This window comes from Scyliorhinus torazame, chromosome 16, assembly GCF_047496885.1.
Source record: "Scyliorhinus torazame isolate Kashiwa2021f chromosome 16, sScyTor2.1, whole genome shotgun sequence".
NCBI classification, from domain to species: domain Eukaryota; kingdom Metazoa; phylum Chordata; class Chondrichthyes; order Carcharhiniformes; family Scyliorhinidae; genus Scyliorhinus; species Scyliorhinus torazame.
In genome coordinates this window covers 31,981,392-32,005,184 of record NC_092722.1, presented here as the reverse complement: position 1 = coordinate 32,005,184, position 23,793 = coordinate 31,981,392, and the positions used below count along the sequence as shown (strand labels likewise).

General features: G+C 52.0%; 1 protein-coding gene across 1 annotated transcript in view; it reads left to right on the top strand.

Moving 5' to 3' along the window:
* The first annotated feature begins 701 nt into the window (after positions 1–701).
* LOC140392666 (uncharacterized) overlaps positions 702–23,793 on the top strand; it is a 36,024-nt gene continuing 12,932 nt past the window's right edge. The window contains exons 1-2 of the mRNA XM_072478162.1: positions 702–890; positions 20,142–20,226. Coding sequence (XP_072334263.1) covers positions 822–890; positions 20,142–20,226 — 154 coding nt within the window. The 5' untranslated portion in view covers positions 702–821. The remainder of the gene's footprint in view (positions 891–20,141; positions 20,227–23,793) is intronic.

The window sequence follows — 23,793 nt, the reverse complement described above, 5'->3', positions numbered from 1 at the left end:
GCTAGTTTTCTGCCATTCATGTATGACCCCCCCCCCCCCCCCCCCCCCCAGATCTCTCTGGACAGAAGCACTCTGAAGCTCCCTCCATTTAGACAATAAGTTGCCTTTCTATTTTTCCGACCAAAATGGATAATGCTCACACTTATCCCCGTTAAACTCCATCTGACAAGTTTGGACCCGCACACTCACCCAACCTATCCCATATCCATTTGTAAATTTATCTTTCTTTATTGCAACTTACTGACCCACTTATTTTAGTGTCATCTGCAACAACGGAGTTTAAGAGGAGATTAGAGAGAGATGTGCAAAATCATACCTGGTCTGGGCAGAGTTGGGAGGGGGAAACTTGGCAATGGCGAAGGGTGCAGAACGGGAGGACACCGATTTAAAGTGATTGGTAAACTAAGCAGAGGGGAACATGGGGGGAAATCTTGTTTTCTACAAGCGGGTAGTTGGGATGGAGAATGTTCTGCCTGTGGGTCTTGTGAAGGTCCGTTCAAAAGGTCTGTGGATGAGGAAAATACGGGGAAGAGGTAAGAGAAAGGGGCAGGCTGAGCTGCCCTCCGAGGGAGCCAGGACAGGATGGTCCGAATGGACGCTAATTCTTCACTGTAAGCTCGTGTACCCATTCTGTTCAGTGACGTTGCCCCGATTGGTGGAGAGCCGCTCCCCTGGCTCCTCCCCGCGGTGTGGGACACGTGCCCCGGGTCTGTTGGGAGATTCAGAGTGGATGTGCCAGGGAGCTGAGCTGAGCTGATCCCTGGAGCAACTACTCCTCAACCGGTCCACACTCACATTCGCAGCCGCATCCCAACACCAGCATGATCGGGCGGCGGAGTGCAGCGGCTCCCTTCTGCCTCTGGCTGCTGACGGCAGCGGCGTGGAGCGAGGTACAGACTGCAATGTGTGTGAATGGGGCTGAGAGACATTGCTGCATGCTGGTCACCGAGAGCCAACTGAATGGGTGTCCGGCTCTGTTCAGGCCGGGGGGGGGGGGGGGGGGGGGCGCGGTGTTGGATCTCTGACCCCTTCGGGAGTGAATTCATTGTTGGACCTCTGTTCCCTGGGGAGGGGGCGAGTTGCTGGACCTCTGTTCCCTGGGGAGGGGGCGAGTTGCTGGACCTCTGTTCCCTGGGGAGGGGGCGAGTTGCTGGACCTATGTTCCCTGGGGAGGGGGCGAGCTGCTGGACCTCTGTCCCTGGGGAGGGCAAGTTTCTGGACCTCTGTTCCCCGGGGAGGGGGCGAGATGCTGGACCTCTGTCCCTGGGGAGGGGGAGTTGCTGGACCTCTGTCCCTGGGGAGGGGGAGTTGCTGGACCTCTGTCCCTGGGGAGGGGGCGAGTTGCTGGACCTCTGTCCCTGGGGAGGGGGCGAGTTGCTGGACCTCTGTCCCTGGGGAGGGGGGCGAGTTGCTGGATCCCTGTTCCCTGAGGAGGGGGAGACGCTGGACCTCTGTTCGCTGGGAGGGGGCGAGTTGCTGGACCTCTGTTCCCTGGGGAGGGGGCGAGTTGCTGGACCCCTGTTCCCTGGGGAGGGGGAGACGCTGGACCTCTGTCCCTGGGGAGGGGGGCGAGTTGCTGGACTTCTCTGTCCCTGGGGAGTGGGGCGAGTTGCTGGACCTCTGTCCCTGGGAGGGGGGCGAGTTAGTTGCTGGACCTCTGTCCCTGGGGAGGGGGGCGAGTTGCTGTACTTCTGTCCCTGGGGAGGGGGGCGAGTTGCTGGACCTCTGTCCCTGGGGAGGGGGGCGAGTTGCTGGACCTCTGACCCTGGGGAGGGGGCGAGTTGCTGTACTTCTGTCCCTGGGGAGGGGGGGGGGCGTGTTACTGGACGTCTGCCCCCTGGGGAGGGGGGCGAGTTGCTGGACCTCTGTTTCCTGGGGAGGGGGCGAGTTGCTGGATCAATGTCCCTGGGGAGGGGGGCGAGTTGCTGGATCAATGTCCCTGGGGAGGGGGGCGAGTTGCTGGATCTCTGTCCCTGGGGAGGGGGGCGAGTTGCTGGAGCTCTGTCCCTGGGGAGGGGGGCGAGTTGCTGGATCCCTGTCCCTGGGGAGGGGGGCGAGTTGCTGGATCAATGTCCCTGGGGAGGGGGGCGAGTTGCTGGATCAATGTCCCTGGGGAGGGGGGCGAGTTGCTGGATCAATGTCCCTGGGGAGGGGGCGAGTTGCTGGATCTCTGTCCCTGGGGAGGGGGGCGAGTTGCTGGAGCTCTGTCCCTGGGGAGGGGGCGAGTTGCTGGATCCCTGACCCTGGGGAGGGGGGCGAGTTGCTGGATCAATGTCCCTGGGGAGGGGGGCGAGTTGCTGGATCAATGTCCCTGGGGAGGGGGGCGAGTTGCTGGATCCCTGTCCCTGGGGAGGGGGCGAGTTGCTGGATCTCTGTCCCTGGGGAGGGGGCGAGTTGCTGGATCTCTGTCCCTGGGGAGGGGGCGAGTTGCTGGATCCCTGTCCCCGCGGGTCCCAGCCAGGCAGCAGGTTGAACATATGTGCGAATTCGCTCTGTCGAGGTCTGTTCTATGGCGACAACTGGCCTCAATCAATCCCTCTTGAATTAGCGGCGAGAAATATTGAGCAGCATTCCCATCCTCCGTCCACTGATCCCAGCGGGAAAGTGCGACATTGGCCGAAGAGATAATGAACACAAACTCCGCGCCAACTCCAGCAGCAACTCAGCCAGGATGGTGTCTACATGAAACTAAATTGTGAATTAACCATGAAGATGTCAGGGATGAGAGCTTATTTGTTTTTAGCAGGAATGCTTTGAGGTATGGGCCATGTTTATAATGGAACAGAGGATGTTACAATGAGAGAGTTTAAAAATAAATGCAGAATTTTAATGGAGTGAATGGGAAAGGCTTTTCCCTCTGACCGGGGAGTCAATGGGATTCGTTTTGGATTAATACAGGATTTAAGGGAAGAGTGGATTTTTAAAAGAAAAAGAACTAGCAATTTTGTTTCTCGGGGAACAGAAGGATGGAATTTTAAGAATATTTTTAAAATCTTATTTTAATTTTACCCAACTTAAGTCAGAAATTGATCGGGATTGAGGATAACAATGTCGATGTATTCGTAGATATAGCCAATCTTTGAAACTGTACGGCACAGGGGAGGCAGGTCATTCCCTGGGAAAAACGACACATTTACTTGTAGCACTTTGGTGAGAATCATGCGCGTGTATTAATTTGATTGGGACTGACTTAGCTCCAAGGATATATTCTATTCTGTTTTGCTGTTTCATCGTTCCTGGAACAGGTTGAAATCATGAACTGTAGACCAGTGTGATTCATGTGGTTAGTACAGAGATCAAACATCTCACGAAGCTATTCAAAATTTTACCAGATCAATTTTCAGAGTGAACAATTTCTCTGAATCAGTCACTTTCTGAGCATCAGATATGTGTCAGGCAGTGGACAATTAGCAACAGAAACTAGCAATCCACAGCCGTTTAATTAATATATTCTCATCAGTCACGGGGGGGGGGGGGGTAGGAGGAAGAAATACACATAATCAGGACTCACTTAGTCAGGCACCTTGTGATTTATAATTAACAAGTTGCTCCTCGAGTTCACATGTTTGCTAATAACACCTGGCTCTAACACACCACCTCGTCTCTTAACACCTCTCTGATTCTTCACACGACTTGTCCGAGATACCATCCTGGATGAAATGAGCTGACATTTCCTGAGATCAAATGTTGGGAAGACCCAGAGCCATTGTCTATCCCCATTCCCGAATCCAACCCGCTCCCTTTTCAGTTAGAAGTTGCTTCTTGCACTAATGCTTACAGCACGGACATTGCACAGTAAGAAAGCATTCAGTTGACATTCTGTCTGTGGCCATACACACTGGCTTGGAGAGTTGAAAGCTGTAACATCTCCCTTTTCCCCTGCTGTCTTCAGCCCTGCTGCTGCTCTCCCGCAGTCCCCCCTGATCCGGGAGTCTAGGCTGCACCATCATAGAATTTACAGTGCAGAAGGAGGCCATTCGGCCCATCGAGTCTGCACCGGCCCTTGGAAAGAGCACCCTACTTAAGACCACACCTCCACCCTATCCCCATAACCCAGTAACCCCACCCAACACTAGGGGCAATTTTGGACACTAAGGGCAATTTATCATGGCCAATCCACCTAACCTGCACATCTTTGGACTGTGGGAGGAAACCGGAGCACCCGGAGGAAACCGGAGCACATATGGGGAGGATGTGCAGACTCCGCGCAGACAGTGACCCAAGCCGGGAATCGAACCTGGGACCCTAGAGCTGTGAAGCAACAGTGTTAACCACTACCATGACAATAAGAGTCTTCACTTGGCCTGGCAATCTGTCGCATGGCCGGGGGAATTGTTTTAACTGTCCCTGCACTGAGGGCCATATGACAGTGGGCTGACCCCTAGTTCAGAGCTGCACATGCGCAAGTTACACAAGTTACCTACAATGTTGAAAAGCGGAATATTCAGGGTTAATTGGCAGGGGCTAATTGTCCCATGTAACTTTGTGACCCCATATTAACTGTACATGGGACAGTAATGGGAACATCAAAGTGATAAGCTATATAGGTCATGTCAGGTAGATCCCTGTTTGAAAAGTGAGTTGCCAGATTATTAAAATGTATCAAGCCAGGTCCCCCATTCCTCGTCACACCTTAATCATCATCTAGCTGGCTGGGCAGATACCTTGGTGCTGGTTACCATGGTGAACCCATTCACAACTGCATGTCAGTGAGAAGCATGCAACAATGAGATGGCACCTTTCCTTCAATGATTTAGTGTTTCTCATGAGTGTACTGGGAACAAAAGGAGAGGGATGCCTGCGTGAGAGGACTCTATAATCAAGCAGAAATGTGTGATCATCCTCTAAATGAGCTCCCAGCCGTGCAGTGTGATCATATCTGATTCAGTTTATCTATCAGTGCCACCTCATTCCTGTTGAGTTGTCCCTTTCTCGATTCCCGGGTCTGTGAGAAGTTTGGACCTGCCACATGTTCAGTCACTGACCTCAGGTTTCTTATTGTATTCATCTCAAATTCACAAAATTATAGAGCAACACGTAAACTTTAAACCTGCCCTCGACATTCAGCGGTCTGTGCAAGTAGGGAGGGCTGGACGGGAAGACCAGAGGCAATGTGACCTGTTCAGATCGGCACGGTCTCTACCCCACTTTAAAAAAAAATAAAAAAATTCTCAGAGTTACAAAGCTAATGCGCAGAGCGGACAGGCCCTTAATCACCACACTTGTTCCAGAAAACAAATAATATTCAAATTGAATCCAATTCATGGTCCCCACAAAAGGGGGCAGCACAGTGGCACAGTCGTTAGCACTGTTGCTTCACAGCGCCAGGGTCCCAGGTTCGATTCCTGGCTTGGGACATTGTTTGTGTGGAGTCTGCACGTTCTCCCTGTGTCTGCGTGGGTTTCCTCCCACAAGTTTCGAAAGACGTGCTGTTGTAATTTGGACATTCTGAATTCTGCCTCCGTGTACCCGAACAGGTGCCGGTGTGCGGCGACTAGGGTCTTTTTGGTTAGGTGGATTGGCCATGCTAAATTGCCCCTTAATGTCCAAAAAGGTTAGGTTGGGTTACTGGGTTACAGGGATAGGGTGGAAGCCTGGGCTTAAGTAGGGTGCTCTTTCCAAGGGCTGGTGCAGACTCGATGGGCCGAATGGCCTCCTTCTGCACTGTAAATTCTATGATTCTAAAGAGACATATTAGATACAAGTGGACAAGAACAGGCGTTACACCTGATCTCACACTTGATCTAAGCCAAAGGGGGGGTGGGGGGTCTCCACCACATTGACGTCACTGGGCTTGTTGCCCATTACTGGGCACCCTATCACTTCTCATTTCCTCACTAATATTGAAGCGATAAACATGATAGATACATCACAGTCAGCAGAGTGAGGAAGCTTTGACCCTTCCCCACCCTACTGACCTGCACTGTGCAACTGATTGCTGAGGGTTCTCGATCTTCAGTGATGCTTCAGCTAAATTGTAAAAACTGGCTGTAATTTTGGATAGAACTTTTTTCACCTTGGAAATATTTAATAGCACCTTGCACAATGAATTGAAATGAATGTCGTTCTGCAGTCTAATCCGTCGACATTTTGAATGAAACTAAGTAGTTCTCAAAAACTAGATAATCTGTTTTTGGTAATGTTGATTGAGGTTGGAATATTGACCTCAGGACAATTGTGAGAACTCCTCAGCTCCTCTTCAATAGTACAATGGGATCTTATATATGCAGAGGCCTCAGTTTAAATTCCCAACTAAAATTAGGCAATTCCGACAGTGCGGCAGTTCCTGAGTACTGCCCCTCAGGCAGTGTAACACTCCCTGAATACTGCCCCTCCAGCAGTGTGGCACTCCCAGAGTACTGCCCCTCCAGCAGTGCGGAACTCTCTGAGCACTGCACCTCCGGCAGTGTGGAACTCTCTGAGTACTGCCCCTCCGGCAGTGCGGCACTCTCTGAGTATTGCCCCTCCGGCAATAGATCAGCACGGTCTCTACCACACTTTAAAAAAAAATCCGGCAGTGTGGAACTCTGAGCACTGCCCCTCCGGCGGTGCAGATCTCTCTGAGTACTGCCCCTCCGGCAGTGCGGCACTCTCTGAGTACTGCCCCTCCGGCAGTGCGGCACTCTCTGAGTATTGCCCCTCCGGCAGTGCGGAACTCTCTGAGCACTGCACCTCCGGCAGTGTGGAACTCTCTGAGTACTGCCCCTCCGGCAGTGCGGCACTCTCTGAGTATTGCCCCTCCGGCAATAGATCAGCACGGTCTCTACCACACTTTAAAAAAAAAAATCCGGCAGTGTGGAACTCTCTGAGTACTGCCCCTCCGGCAGTGCAGATCTCTCTGAGTATTGCCCCTCCGGCGGTGCAGATCTCTCTGAGTACTGCCCCTCCGGCAGTGCGGAACTCTGAGTATTGCCCCTCCGGCAGTGCGGAACTCTCTGAGTACTGCACCTCCGGCAGTGTGGAACTCTCTGAGTACTGCCCCTCCGGCAGTGCAGTATTCTCTGTGCATTGCCCCTCCGGCAGTGCAGAACTCTGAGTATTTCCCATCTGGCAGTGTGGCACTCCCGGAGTACTGACCCCTCCGGCAGTGTGGCGCTCCCTGAGTATTGCCCCTCCGGCATTGCAGCACTCCCTGAGTATTGCCCCTCCGGCAGTGCAGCACTCCCTGAGTACTGCCCCTCCGGCCGCGCGGAACCCTTTGAGTATTGCACATCTGGCAGTGCGGCACTCCCTGAGTACTGCCCCTCCGGCAGTGCGGCACTCCCTGAGTACTGCCCCTCCGGCAGTGCGGCACTCCCTGAGTACTGCCCCTCCGGCAGTGCGGCACTCCCTGAGTACTGCCCCTCCGGCAGTGCGGCACTCCCTGAGTACTGCCCCTCCGGCAGTGCGGCACTCCCTGAGTACTGCCCCTCCGGCAGTGCGGCACTCCCTGAGTACTGCCCCTCCGGCAGTGCGGCACTCCCTGAGTACTGCCCCTCCGGCAGTGCGGCACTCCCTGAGTACTGCCCCTCCGGCAGTGCGGCACTCCCTGAGTACTGCCCCTCCGGCAGTGCGGCACTCCCTGAGTACTGCCCCTCCGGCAGTGCGGCACTCCCTGAGTACTGCCCCTCCGGCAGTGCGGCACTCCCTGAGTACTGCCCCTCCGGCAGTGCGGCACTCCCTGAGTACTGCCCCTCCGGCAGTGCGGCACTCCCTCAGTACTGCCCCTCCGGCAGTGCGGCACTCCCTCAGTACTGCCCCTCCGGCAGTGCGGCACTCCCTCAGTACTGCGTCTCCGGCAGTGCGGCACTCCCTCAGTACTGCGTCTCTGGCAGTGCGGCACTCCCTGAGTACTGCCCGTCCGGCAGTGTGGAACTCTCTGAGGACTGCCCGTCCGGCAGTGTGGAACTCTCTGAGTACTGCCCCACCGGCAGTGCGGAACTCTCTGTGCATTGCCCCTCCGGCAGTGCAGAACTCTGAGTATTTCCCATCTGGCAGTGTGGCACTCCCGGAGTACTGACCCCTCCAGCAGTGCGGCGCTCCCTGAGTATTGCCCCTCTGGCAGTGCAGCACTCCCTGAGTATTGCCGCTCCGGCAGTGCAGCACTCCCTGAGTACTGCCCGTCCGGCAGTGCGGCACTCCCTGAGTACTGCCCTTCCGGCAGTGTGGCACACTCTGAGTACTGCCCCTCCGGCAGTGCGGATCTCTCTGAGTATTGTCCCTCTGGCAGTGTGGTACTCTCTGTGTATTGCCACTCCGGCAGCGCAGAACTCTCTGAGTATTTCCCATCTGGCAGTGTGGCACTCCCTCAGTACTGCCCCTCCGGCAGTGCGGCACTCCCTGAGTACTGCCCCTCCAGCAGTGCAGCACTCCCTGAGTACTCCCCCTCCGGCAGTGCGGCACTCCGAGTACTCCCCCTCCGGCAGTGCGGCACTCCCTGAGTACTGCCCCTTCGGCAGTGCGGCACTCCCTGAGTACTATCCCTCCGGCAGTGCGGCACTCCCTCAATACTGCCCCTCCAGCAGTGCGGCACTCCCTCAGTACTGCCCCTTCGGCAGTGCAGATCTCTCTGAGTACTGCTCCTCCGGTCGTGCGGAACTCTCTGAGTATTGCCCTCCGGCAGTGCGGCACTCCGAGTACTGCCCCTCTGACAATAAGACACTCCCTGAGTACTGTCCCTCCGGCAGTGTGGAACTCTGAGTATTGCGCATGTGGCACTGCGGCACTCCGAGTACTACCACTCCGGCAGTGCGGCACTTCCTCAGTACTGCGTCTCTGGCAGTGCGGCACTCCCTCAGTACTGCCCCTCCGGCAGTGTTGCACTCCCTGAGTACTGCCCCTCCAGCAGTGCGGTATTCTCTTGTGTATTGCTGCTCCGGCAGTGCGGAACTCTCTGAGTACTGCCTCTCCAGCAGTGCGGTACTCTTGAGTATTGCCCCTCCGGCAGTGCGAAACTCTCTGAGTATTGCCCCTCTAGCAGGGCGGTACTCTCTGAGTATTGCCTCTCCGGCAGTGCTGCACTCTCTGAATACTCCCCCTCCGGCAGTGCGGTACTCTCTGAGTATTGCCCCTCCGGCAGTGCGGAACGCTCAGAGTATTGCCTCTCCGGCAGTACTGTACTCTCTGTGTATTGCCCCTCCAGCAGTGTGGCACTCTCTGAGTATTGCCCGTCCGGCAGTGTGGCCCTCCCTCAGTACATCCCCTCCGGCAGTGTGGCACTCCAACAGTACCTCCCCTCCGGCAGTGCAGCACTCCCCGTGTATTGCCCCTCCGGCGATGCGGAACTCTGAGTATTGCGCATGTGGCAGTGCGGCACTCCCGAGTACTGCCCCTCCGCAGTGCGGACTGCCTGAAAAGTCAGTTGGCCCGAGAGCTCTCATCTGAACAGGTGTGTTTCAGTTTGGTTCTGGAAGGTTCTCTGTCCAAAGATTCTGCACAGAGAAAAGCAAGTAGAAACCTGGTTATTGACTTTATCCATGAGTGATATCTGAAATATTTATTGATTTGCTTAATTGGAACAAAATGGCAGGTTTAGGAAGTAAGTTAAGATTTTCTCTTTGACTTAAGAACTGTTGTGACTGTTAACTGTAAAACTATTTCTCTGTTGTTAATGTGGTCAATTCTGTGTTTAAATCAAAGTTTGTTTTAACATAAATGATACCTGTGGTGCTGTAACTTTTCCTCACAGTTTTACATATTGCAAATAGCTGGTTCTCATCCAGGATTCCCACACTGAGTGGCTGGAAGGTTTTGTCAGCGAACAGACAATATGTAAACGATTTTACTCCTCCTGTGGTTGAATTTTAATCTGTGGATCAGACTGCAGGTACAGGTAATAGTCACAAGCAAACTGGAGGCAGGCACCCCCCCCTCCCCGGGCATCACGCACAGGAGCCCAGCCTCTGACCTGCTCTTGTAGCCAAAGTATTCAAATGGCTAGTCCAGTTCAGTTTCTGGTCAATGGTAATCCCCAGGATGTTGATAGCAGGGGATTCAGCGATGAGAATGCCATTGAGTGTCAAGGGGAGATGATTGGATATTTTTCTTGTTGGAGTTGATCATCGCCTGGCACTTGTGTGTTGTGCATGTTACTTGCTACTTGTCAGCCCAAGCCCGAATATTAAATTGGTCTTGCTGCATATGGCTACAGACTACTTCAGTATCTGAGGAGTTGTGAATGGTGCTGAACATTGTGGAATCATCAGTGAACATCCCCACATCTGACCTTATGATGGAGAGAAGGTCATTGGTGAAGCAGCTGAAAATGGTTGGGCCTCGGACACTCCTCGAGGAACTCTTGCAGTGATGTCCTGGAACTGAGATGAATGGCCTCCAACAACCACAACCATCATCCTTTATATTGGGTATGACTCCAACCAGTGGAGAGTTTTCTCTCTGATTTGCATTGACTCCAGTTTTGCTCGGGCTCCTTGATGCTACATTTAGTCAAATACTGCCTTGATGTTAAGGGTAATAACTCTCATCTCACCTCTGGAGTTCAGCTCCTTTGTCCATGGTTGGACTAAGGCTGTAATGAGATCAAGACCTGAGTGGCCCTCGCAGAACCCAAACTGAGCTTCAGTGAGCAGGTTATTGCTCAGGAAGTGCTGCCTGGTAGCACTGTTGATTACCTCTTCCATCACTTCACTGATAAACGACTGATGGTGCGGTAATTGGCCAGGTTGGATTTTTCTTGCTTTTTGGGGAAAAGACATACTTGGGCAATTTTCCACATTGCTTGGTTGATGCCAGTGTTGTAGCTGCACTGGAAAACTTGGTCAGGAGCACAGCTAGTTCTGAAGCACATGTTTATAAAGGCCCAGAGCTTTTGCATTATCCAGTGCCTTCCACTGTTTATTGATGTCACCTGGAGGGAATTAAATTGGCTGAAGACGATTGACAGTGAATGTGGCAGAATTCCCCTTTTCTATTGAGTACAGCATGTTCCCACAGCTGCAGATGGATTACACAAACAATATGAACAATGGACAAGAGGGTGGGAGCTTTGATAACACACTAGGAGGTACAGATAACATTCAAGGACCACGGATGTGTGTTTGCTGATAGTGTAATTATGTAGACATGCCTTGTTAGTGATTGGGTTTTGTAATTAGGGAAGCATATAGATGCTGCAATTGGTTAAATATAATAATTTAAAAAAATAAACCATGTGAATAGGGGGGAGAATGTCTGGCGCCATGGGCGGGGGTCACCAAGCTAGCTGGGCGGGCGGGCTAGCACACGGAAGCACAGTGGGGGGTGAGCAGATGTTATGCTTGTTGAAGGGTTGGTTTACATAGTGCTGTTACTAGGGGGGGGGGGAAATGTTCTGCTGACGGGGGAGGGACGTTTGCTGTGGGACAGAAAGGAGGTCGGGGGCGTAGGCTGCCTGGGGGCGGGCTGGCTGATGAGTGCGGTGCGGGCTGGAGACTGGCCCAAGAAAGGTGATGGCTGATTGGCGAAGGGGGGGCCAATGAGCCCCCCAACTAGGCTGATCACATGGAATGTGAGAGGGCTAAATGGGCCAGTTAAGAGAGCACGCGTGTTTGCGCATTTGAGAGAACTGAAGGCAGACGTGGTAATGTTACAGGAGACGCACCTTAGAGTAACTGACCAGATCAGATTAAGGAAGGGATGGGTCGGACAGGTTTTTCACTCGGGGCTGGATTCGAAGACTAGAGGGGTCGCGATCCTGATTAATAAGCGAGTGGTATTTGAGGCGGGAAGAATAGTTGCGATGTGGGAGGCCGGTACATTATGGTCAGTGGGAAGCTGGAGGGGTTGCCGGTGGTACTAGTAAATGTGTATGCGCCAAATTGGGATGATGTGGAGTTTATAAAGAGGATGCTGGGGAAGATCCCGGACCTGGATTCTCATAAGTTGGTCAAGGGAGGGGACTTTAACACAGTTATTGACCCTGGGTTAGACCGGTCAAGCTCAAGGACAGGCAGGGTGCCAGCAATGCCAAAGGAGCTAAAGGGGTTTATGGAGCAGATGGGGGGGGGGGGGGGGGGGGGGGCGGGCGGTGGACCCATGGAGATTTGGGTAGCCGAGAGTGAAGGAGTTCTCCTTCTACTCACACGTGCTTAAAGTATACTCCCGGATTGATTATTTTATTTTGAACAGGGCTCTACTGACGGGGGTAGTGGACACGGGGGTATTCGGCGATCACAATCTCAGATCATGCACACTGGGTTGACCTACAGTGCGGGGCAGAGTAGCCAGCGCCCGCACTGGAGGCTGGACATGGGACTGTTAGCTGACCAAGAGGTGTGCGGGCGGCTGAGGAAATGTATTCAGAACTACCTGGAAGTCAACGACACGGGTGAAGTTTCGGCGGCGATGGCCTGGGAGGCATTGAAGGCGGTGGTTAGAGGGGAGCTGATCTCGATACGGGCCCATAGGGAGAAGGCAGACAGAGCAGAGACGGAACGACTTATAAAGGAGATATTGCAGGTCGGCAGGAGGTATGCGGAGACCCCAGAAGCAGGGCCTCTAAGGGAACAACGGAGGCTACAGGCGTAGTTTGGCTTGTTAACTACAGGAAGGGTGGTAGAGCAGCTGAGGAAGGCGAGGGGGGCTATCTATGAGCATGGGGAGAAGGCCAGCAGAATGCTTGCACAGCAGCTTAGAAAGAGGGAGGCAGTCAGGGAAATAGGGAAAGTAAAGGACGGGAACAGGAACCTGGTTGGAGACTCAGCAGGGGTGAATAAGGCGTTCAAGGAGTTTTATAGTAGGCTGTATGGGTCGGAACCCCCAGCTGGGCCGGAGGAGATGAGGCACTTATTAGGGGGGGCTGAATTTCCCGAAGGTGGATGGGGGGTTGGTAGAAGGGCTGGGGGCCCTGATCAGGTTGGAAGAGATAGCAGAGGGTCTGAAGGCCATGCAGTCTGGTAAAGCCCCGGGACCGGACGGGTACCCAGTGGAGTTTTATAAAAGGTTCTCTGGGATATTGGGGCCGCTGTTGATGAGGACATTCAATGAGGTAAGGGAAAGAGGGGTGCTTCCCCCGACGATGTCGCAGGCCACAATCTCATTGATCCTGAAGTGGGACAAGGACCCGGAGCTACGTGGGTCCTACAGGCCGATATCCCTGTTGAATGTGGACGCCAAACTACTGACCAAAATCTTGTCCTCTAGAATTGAAGACTGTGTTCCGGATGTGATTGGGGCGGACCAGACGGGGTTCGTTAAGGGTAGGCAGTTGGCAGCCAAAGTAAGAAGGTTGCTAAATGTGATTATGATGCCCCCAGAAGGTAGGGATGTGGAGGTAGTGGTCGCAATGGACACAGAGAAGGCTTTTGATCAGGTGGAATGGGAATATCTGTGGGAGGTACTGGGACGGTTCGGATTTGGGCAGGGCTTTATTGACTGGGTCAGGTTGTTGTATCAGGCTCCTGTCGCGAGCGTACGGATGAATAGGTCAACATCAGACTATTTCGGGCTGTGTCGGGGTACGAGACCGGGATGCTCCCTCTCCCCACTGCTGTTTGCATTGGCCATAAAGCCGCTGGCAATTGCGCTGAGAGCCTCAAGGGGCAAGTCCGGGAGGGGAGCTTTACGCAGTTGACCTGCTCCTGGTTGTTTCGAACCCACTAGAGGGGATGGAAGAAATTATGAGGACTCTGGGAGAATTTGGCCAGTTTTCGGGGTATAAACTAAATATGGGGAAAAGTGAGATGTTTGTGGTCCAGGCAAGGGGGCAGGAGAGTCGATTGGGGGAGCTGCCGTTTTGGGGGAGCTGCCGTTTAGGGTGGTAGGGGGAAGCTTTCGATACCTAGGCATCCAGGTGGCATGGGAATGGGAAAGGCTACACAAGTCAAATTTGGCCCGATTAGTAGACCAAATGAAGGACGATTTTCGGAGGTGGGACGTGCTCCCGCTATCACTGGCTGGGAGGGTGCAGACAGTGAAAATGACGGTCCACCCGAGATTCCTGTTTGTGTTTCAGTGTCTCTCCATCTTTATCCCACAGTTGTTCTTTAAACGGGTCAATAAGGTAATCACTGGCTTTGTATGGGCGGGTAAGACCCCGCGAGTAAAAAAGGGGATGATTTGAGCGGAGCCGGGGGGAGGGCGGGTTGGCGCTGCCGAACTTTAGTAATTATTATTGGGCGGCAAATATAGCCATGATCAGGAAGTGGGTGGTGGGGGGAGGGTCGATATGGGAGCGTGTTGAGGCGGCTTCATGCAAGGGCACCAGTTTGGGGGCGTTGGTATCGGCGCCTCTGCTGTTCCCGCCGGCACGGTACTCCACCAGCCCCGTGGTGGTGGCGGCCCTGAGGGTCTGGGGGCAATGGAGGAGGCATGTGGGAGCGGAGGGAGTATCGATTTGGTCTCCAATCTGTAATAATTACCGGTTTGCCCCGGGAAGGCTGGATGGAGGGTTCTGGAGATGGCAGTGAGCAGGGATTGAGAGGATGGGGGATATGTTTATAGCGGGGAGCTTTTCTAGCCTGAGTGAGCAGGAGGAGAAATTTGGATTGGCGAGGGGAAATGAATTTAGGTACCTGCAGGCGCGGGACTTCCTACGCAGGCAGGTCTCAACCTTCCCGCCCCACCACCAAGGGGGATACAGGACAGGGTAGTTTCTAGAGTGTGGGTAGGAGAAGGGAGGATTTCTGACATTTACAAGGAACTCATGGGGTCAGAGGAGACGCAGACCGAGGAGCTGAAGCGCAAGTGGGAGGAGGAGCTGGGAGGAGAGATAGAGGATGGTCTCTGGGCGGAAGCGTTGAGTAGAGTCAACGTGTCCACAACATTAAAGAATAAAGGGACTAAGGGTTATGGTGTTCGGGCCGGAAAGTGGAGCTGAGTCCACAAAAGATCAGCCATGATCTCATTGAATGGTGGAGCAGGCTCGAGGGGCCAGATGGCCTACTCCTGCTCCAAGTTCTTATGTGCCAGGCTCAGCCTGATACCATTCAAGGTCATTCACCATGCCCACATGACAGTGGCCCGGATGAGCAGGTTCTTTGGGGTAGAAGATAGGTGCGCAAGGTGTGCAGGAGGGCCAGCGAACCATGTCCATATATTCTGGGCATGCCCGAAGCTTAGGGGATTTTGGCAGGGGTTTACAGATGTCTTGTTCAAAGTGTTGAAAACAAGGGTGGCACCGAGTCCAGAGGTGGCGATTTTCGGAGTGTCGGAAGACCCGGGAATCCAGGAGGAGAAAGAGGCAGACGTTCTGGCCTTTGCTTCCCTGGTAGCCCGGAGACGGATTCTATTAGCTTGGAGGGATCCAAAGCCCCCGAAGTCGGAGACCTGGCTATCGGACATGGCTAGCTTTCTCTGTCTGGAGAAAATCAAGTTCGTCTTCAGTGGGTCACTGTTAGGGTTCGCCCGGAGGTGGCAACCGTTCGTTGACTTCTTTGCGGAAAATTAACCGTCAGCAGAAGGGGGGAGGGGGAGGGGGGGGTTAGCTTAGGTTAGAGTAGGGGGTTAGTAAAGGTGGGACCTGTAAGGGAGGATGACGGCTTTTGCACTATGTTTTTAAATTCATGTACATTGTTTATTTTGTTGTTGTTGTAAAACCATAAATACCTCAATAAAATGTTTATTAAAAAAACCCAATGGTTTCCTGGTCACTATTAGAGAGACTTGCTTTGAATTCCAGATTGACTGAATTTATCCAGCTGCCAAGGTGGGATTTGAACCCATGTCCCCAGAGTAGTAATTTGGCCTCTGGATTGCTACAATAATAATAATAAGCTTTTATTGTCACAAGTATGAAGTTACTGTGTGTGGTAGTCCCCACTAACTGTATTAGATGTAGTACGGTAAGACTCATATACTAGAGGTACATGGGTAAATCCCTGCCTGCTGGCTCCGCCCAGTAGGCGGTGTATAAATATGTGTGCTCGCCGGTGCTGCTCCCATTCTGGGAGCAGCTACAGGAGGCAACATATCTTTGCTCAATAAAGTCTCGATTATTCACTACTCTCGTCTTTGTAGTAATTGATAGTGCATCAATTTATTGAGCAAAGATTTTAAAACGATGGAACTTCGCATCAAGCCTGGTCGCCTACAGCTGAGCCCTCAAGCAGCCAACGCTATGTCCGCTTTTGACCACTGGCGATCCTGGTTCAAAAACTACCTCCGAACATGCGCTGAGGAACCCTCGGACGCACAGAAGCTCCAGGTCCTTTATTCACGGGTGTGCCCTGATATTTTTCCTCTCATCCGGGATGCGCCCACTTACGCTGAAGCAATGGAGCTCCTGAAAGGACATTGCGTTCGGCCAGTCAACAAACTATCTGCAGCCATGATCAGCAGAACCACGACGCTAACCTTCTAAATTTTCTCCACACCGCCAAACTCCTTAATTTCATGTACAATAAGGAGAAATGCGTGTTCCGCACCAGCCGCTTAGCCATCCTTGGCTATGTCATGGAAAATGGAGTTCTAGGGCCCTCCCCGACCGCATGTGCCCCCTCATGGAACTCCCCCTCCCCCACTGCCCCAAGGCCCTGAAACGATGCCTGGGGTTCTTCACTTATTACGCCCAGTAGGTCCCTACCTATGCGGACAAGGCCCGCCCACTCGTCCAGTCCACAGTTTTTCCCCTGACGGCTGAGGCCCGCCAGGCCTTTAACCGCATCAAGGCGGACATCGCCAAGGCCACGATGCACGCGATCGATGAGTCCCTCCTCTTTCAGGTTGAGAGCGATGCATCGGACATAGCTCTGACCGCCACCCTCAACCAAGCGGGCAGGCCCGTGGCATTTTTTTCCCACACCCTCCACGCCTCCGAAATTCGGCACTCCTCTGTCGAAAAGGAGGCCCGATCCATTGTGGAAGCTGTGCGGCATTGGAGGCAGTATCTGGCTGGCAGGAGATTCCCTCGCCTCACTGACCAACGGTCGGTTGCCTTCATGTTCATTAATACACAGCTTCATGTTCATTAATACACTTATCTTTGATAAGATCTTATCAAAAACGATAAGATCTTGGGGTGGAGGATCGAGCTCTCCACCTATAATTACGAGATTTTGTATCGCCCCGGGAAGTTCAACGAGCCCCCCGATGCCCTATCCCGCGGTACATGTGCCAGCGCAAAAGTGGACCGACTCCGGGCTCTACACGATGGCCTCTGTCACCCGGGGGTCACCCGGTTCTTCCACTTCATCAAGACCCACAACCTGCCCTCCATTGAGGAGGTCAGGGCCATCACCAGAGACTGCCAGGTCTGCACGGAGTGCAAACCGCACTTCTACCGGCCAGATCGAGCGCACCTGGTGAAGGCCTCCCGCCCCTTTGAACGCCTCAGCATGGACTTCAAAGGGCTCCTCCCCTCCACCGACCGCAACACGTACTTTCTGAACGTGGTCGATGAGTACTCCAGGTTTCCCTTCGCCATCCCATGCCCCGATATGACTTCTGCCACGGTCATTAAAGGACTCAACGGCATCTTCACCCTGTTCGGTTTCCCCACTTACGTCCACAGCAATCGGGGATCCTCCTTTATGAGCGATGAGCTGCGTCAGTTCCTGCTCATCAAGGGCATTGCCTCGAGCAGGACAACCAGCTAAAACCCCCGGGGAAACAGGCAGGTGGAGAGGGAGAACGGGACTGTCTGGAAGGCTGTCCTGCTGGCCCGATCTCCCAGTCTCCCGCTGGCAGGATGTCCTCCCCGACGCGCTCCACTCCATCCGATCGCTCCTCTGCACCGCAAATAACGAAACCCCCCATGAACGTCTCTTTGCCTCCCCCAGGAAGTCCACCTCCGGGGTCTCGCTCCCAACATGGCTGACAGTTCTTGGACGTCCTCCTTCGCAAACACGTGCGGACCCATAAGTCGGACCCGTTGGTCGAAAGAGTCCACCCCCTGCACACGAAACCGTAGTACGCCTACATGGTGCACCCCGACGGGCGCCAGGACACAGTCTCCCTCCGGACACAGTCCTGGCACCCACTGGATCCCCACCCATGGTCCCCCACCTGACACCCCCCCTCCGGTTGCCCCATTCAACCCGGCGCCACTCACCCCCCCCAGCGCACCTCACCACAGCCCCCACCCCAGCGGGATCCGTTCTACCACTGGTTCCACTCAGGGGCGACGAAGACGAGGACAACACGCTCCCAGAGTCACAGGTGACCAGGTCGGCGCCCGTATCACCACCGGGACTGAGGCGATCACAGCGGAGGATCAAGGCCCCTGACAGACTGAACTTGTAAAATTTTTCCACCACCCCCGCCGGACTCTATTTTTAACAGGGGGTGAATGTGGTAGTCCCCACTAACTGTATATTAGATGTAGTACGGTAAGGCTCCTGTACTAGAGGTACATGGGTAAATCCCTGCCTGCTGGCTCCGCCCAATAGGCGGTGTATAAATGTGTGTGTGCTCGCCGGTGCTGCTCCCATTCTGGTTCCAGCTACAGGAGGCCACACATCTTTGCTCAATAAAGCCTCGATTATTCACTACTCTCTTTGTAGTAATTGATAGTGCATCACTGTGAAAAGCTGCTATTCACCCCTCCAGTGACATTACCACTGTGCCACAGTGTCCCTCAAAATATGGTGCTATTAGTGCCCTCATGATTCAAGCGAAAGGCGCCTCTTTACTCTGACCTTATTTTTTTAACATACATTTATTGGTATTTTCAATTTGTACAATGAAACAGAATCAGTTGAGATCAATGGGGACAGAGACAAATAGTTAAAACAGGAACTTGGGACACTGAATTAAAAAGGAAGATTACATTAAAGTCTCATCAATCCAGCTGTTCCTCTCCTGAAGGTGCTGACTCTCACTGGGGTTCAGCTCCCCCTCCTCTCCTGAAGGTGCTGACTCTCACTGGGGTTCAGGTCCCCTCCTCTCCCTGAAGGTGCTGACTCTCACTGGGGTTCAGCTCCCCTTCCTCTCCTGAAGGTACTGACTCTCACTGGGGTTCAGCTCCCCCTCCTCTCCCTGAAGGTGCTGACTCTGACTGGGGTTCAGCTCCCCCTCCTCTCCTGAAGGTGCTGACTCTCACTGGGGTTCAGGTCCCCTCCTCTCCCTGAAGGTGCTGACTCTCACTGGGGTTCAGCTCCCTCTCCTCTCCTGAAGGTGCTGACTCTCACTGGGGTTCAGCTCCCCCTCCTCTCCTGAAGGTGCTGACTCTGACTGGGGTTCAGCTCCCCCTCCTCTCCTGAAGGTGCTGACTCTCACTGGGGTTCAGCTCCCCTCCTCTCCTGAAGGTGCTGACTCTCACTGGGGTTCAGCTCCCCCTCCTCTCCTGAAGGTGCTGACTCTCACTGGGTTTCTGCTCCCCCTCCTCTCCTGAAGATGCTGGCTCTCACTGGGGCTCATGTCACCTCCTCTCCTGAAGGTGCTGACTCTCACTGGGCTCATGTCACCTCCTCTCCTGAAGGCCTGAGGAGCTTAGCCTCCACAGGCAGAAGAGCTGAGGTTACTCTGCATGTAGCATTTTATATTGCATTATTACCCACTTCAAATGGGTTTCCTCCCATTGTGATGTGAGCTCACTCAATTGTGTACCGTTCACCATTCAGAGTTCTATTGTTTTGCATATTTATGCCTTTTATGTGACTGTCCTAAATCCATTTCCCTGGATCCTAATAGGCCGTGAGTGCCGGCAAATTGCCATTTGTTTTATTTTAACCAATTGTGTGACCCACAGCCTGATGGAAAATCATCCCGTTAATAATTTGCATACAATATATCTGTGAGATTCACATTGTGGAGAAAAATAGCCAGAGACGAAACTATAATAAATTGAACACACTTTGTTTTTGGCTCATTTCTTTAGTTTCCAAATGAGACGTTTTTCCACCAGACCCTTTTCATAATGAACAAACGAGATAGAAAGTGCAAGATGAGATCAATCCAAACCTTTGAAACACAAGCAGTAATGGACAAGGGGGGCATTAGGGACGACCTGACAGTCCCTACCTCCCTTGCCTCAAGTCTCAGACCACCCGATACTGGAAATCAGTCTTGTTACTCCTCTCTTCTCTGTCTCTAATGGTTGGCAGCCTCCTTGCATTGCAGTGACTAGAACTGGACACTAGTACAAAGGTAGGCTTGGTGCTGTGGAAGAGCAGTGGGATCGGAGAACTATAATCTAAAGGCAGCATCTTTGTCCCAGACACATGGAATTTCCTGAATGCTTATCGATGAACCGCTGACCCCCCTCTCTCTCTCTTGTGTCTCACTAGAGGTATCAAGCAGATAAGATGACCTGCGAGGAGAACAAATACTACAATGAGGATCAGGATCAATGCTGCTCCTATTGCCCTCCAGGTATATATCATCTTTTACACATTATTGACCATCCACACATGACCCTGCCCCGCTACCGATCACCACTGCAACCCCATCAATGCAACCACAAAAGGCTTTAGTACCAGGTTATGATTCAACCAGAACAGAACAAAGAACACTTTGACCGCTCTCAGTTACCAGGAATACAGTGTAAAGCTCCCTCTACACTGCCCCATCAAACACTCCCAGGCCAGGAGTTGGATGCAGGGCAATGTTCGTGTTGCATAGTGTCCCGTTGAACGCTCCCAGGGTACATGCAGCGATGCATTAGATACAGAGTAAACCTCCTTTTGCACTGCTCCATCAAACATTCCCAAGGGATGTAACTGCATAGATTCATTTCAGTCAAGCAGAAGTTGAGGGAACAATGAACAAAGGCTCTCGAACACTGCAAAACGTTTTGAGAGGGAAACGAGTGAATGATTGTTCCCATGGTAACCAGGACCCTGATTGAGAGTCTCAAAGGAAGTGGGGTGTGAAATGAGCTTTACTTTCACACGGAGGGTTAATGTAACTCAAATATTCTAGCACAAGGGGTTATCGACATAGAGACTGTGACATAATTTAAAAAACTTGGTAAGTATATGAAACGGAGGCGGTACCGTGGCCCGGGTTTAATCCCGGCCCTGGGTCACTGTCCGTATGGAGTTTGCATACATTCTCCCCGTGTCTGATTGGGTCTCACCCCCACAACCCAAAGATGTGCATTGTAGGTGGATTGGCCATGCTAAATTGCCCCTTATTTGGAAAAAAAGAATTGGGTGCTCTAAATGTATTTAAAAATGTGATTCAGGATAATAACTGCTGGTCATGGAAATTCAACCCTCAGCCAACCCCTCACTATTGCATGTCAGGATTTGCTTTCTCTATTTCCAAGCTCCATTTTTGGTATCGCAGATCCTTGTTTATTACAAACCTGTGTAGCTAGTTCCTGCTGTGACAAAGCTGCATTTGATTTCTGATTCACATCCTGCATGACACAAAGATCAATGACCTATACTGAGACCGCCCACTTAGACCAGACAGCTTTAGACCATGACAAGCAGTTAAGTGGTCAATGATCAATAATTGGTCAATAATCTTCTGTCATGTGAGCGACAGAAGCTATCACGCTGGTCCTATAACTTTAAGAGGTTTCAATCCAGTTACCAAAGGCTTGAATTCCAGTCTGTATCAGGGAATAGTAGCTGCTTCTCCCACACGCATACCTCAAACTCCACAAACATATCAATTTTAAACAAAACTATCGAAATGTGGCTACTCTCAGTTGGGTTAGACCTTCCTCCGATTGTCAGTCTGGCTCAGACCTCGTGTTACTGTGCTCCTCAAAGTCTCGTGAACAGGATTGTGTCATTCATGTTCTGTACCTTGTCGCTTACCATCTCAGACTGCAGTTCTGGCACGGTGGCACAGTGGTTAGCACTGCTGCTCACAGCATCAGGGACCCAGGTTCAATTCTGGCCTTGGATCACTGGCTGTGTGGAGTTTGCACATTCTCCCCTTGTCTGCTTGCGTTTCTTCTGGGTGTTCCGGTTACTTCCCACACTCCACAAATGTGTGGGTTAGGTGGATTGGCCGTGCTAAACTGCCCCTTAATGTCCAGGGATGTATAGGGATAAGGTGGGATAGAGGGGGGAGTGGACATGGGTAGAGTGCTCTTTCGAAGGGTGGGTGCTGACTCGATGGGTCGAATGGCCTCCTTTTTCACTGTAGGGATTCTATGATTCCTCAACATCTGAGGGACAGCAACTGCTTCTGATAAACTTTATGTTCATTTAAGGTGACAGCCCCCAGTGGTAGGAGTGAAACACATTTAGGGCAGCACGGTGGCGCAGTGGTTAGCACTGCAGCCTCACGGCGCCGAGGTCCCAGGTTCGATCCCGGCTCTGGGTCACTGTCCGTGTGGAGTTTGCACATTCTCCCTGTGTTTGCGTGGGTTTCACTCCCACAACAAAAAGATATGCAGGGTAGGTGGATTGGACACGCTAAATTGCCACTTAATTGGAAAAAAGTGAATTGGGTATTCTAAATTTAAAAAAAAAGGAGTGAAACACATTTCGTCGAGGCACCCTGTGGCAACTATATGTAGCACGGGTTAGATCCATTCCCTCTACCCTGTCCCATAAAACACTCCCAGGGTGGGTACCGTCATGGGTTGGAAACAAGGTAAAGCTTCTTGTATTTAGAGTGGGCCTGATTATTTTGCTTTTATCACTTTGCTTTTTTTAATTAAAGGGCAATTTAGCATGGCCAAGTCACCTACCCTAACCTTTGAGTTGTGGGGGCAAGACCCACGCAGACACTGGGAGAATGTGCAAACTCCACACAGACAGTGACCTGCCGCCGGGACGAACCCGAGTCCTCGGAACCGTGAGGCAGCAGTGCTAACCACTGTGCCACTATGCCGCCCCTGCTTTTATAACTTTGCTGAGTAGATTTACTCTGATCATTTTGAACTCTTTTTGAGCAGATAACCCTTTTCTGATATTTATTCTTATTTCCTCTGCCCTACTTTCCATTGTGGCCTCTGCCCTGTCTTAAGTCATATTGTAGATTCCCCTTCTCTGCCCCGTACAATAATCTATGCATCTCAATCAGATACTCCAAATTCTGTAGTTCGGTGTCATTGCCCTGCCTCTGCTGTGTCTCATTCATATGCTAATTGTTGAGTCTTGGAGTTAAGAGCATTGTGGGAGGGCAATATGGAGCCAGCATCCAGCTCTGGGCTTCAATTTATCTGTTTGAGGTTTGAGGTAAGTACGCGGGAATGGTGGAAGTGTTAAACACTCATTGTCTCTTTCCCATTTGTCGCACTCGATCTAATTTTTCTTTCTGACTGGGTTGATTTTAATCTGCAAGAGTTGCGCAGTGCAGCCTCCTACACACTGCTCACTCTATCCCCATCTTACTTTCACTATTATTTTCAAACCAAAACAGTGGCAGCAATGAGGCTGGTACAGGGCATGCAGCAGTCAGAGCTGAAGTGAGGACAGTGCTATATTACTCGAATATCAGTAACTGGACCACATGCTGTATCTTAAGGTTCCCAGAAGAACACTTGCGTACCCAAGCCCATTAAAACAGAAACAGTGTCCCCTATTAACCCAGCCCCACTCATTCAGAACTGCACAAAGTGCTGAATAATTTCCTGGAACGCAAGTAGTGATGATAAAATGATACAGCACAGAAGGAGATAATTCAGCCTACTGTACTTTTGATTGCTCATTGAAAGAGATGTCCAATTAGCTCACTCCCCTGCTCTTACCCCATAACTTTGAAGATATCTCCCTTTCAAGTATTTAATTAATTCCTTTTTGAACGCAATTTGCAAAGGTTTAGCATAACTTCCTTGTTTTTGTGTTCTATTTCTTTATTTATAAAGCCACAAGGATTTAATATATTAAAGCTGGTTATAGAGGGTTATGGGCCAAATGCGGGCAATTGGGACTAGTTTAGTGGTAAAAACTGGGTGGCATGGACAAGTTGGGCCAAAGGGCCTGTTTCCATGCTGTAAACCTCGATGACTCTATATCCTTGACTTGTCCT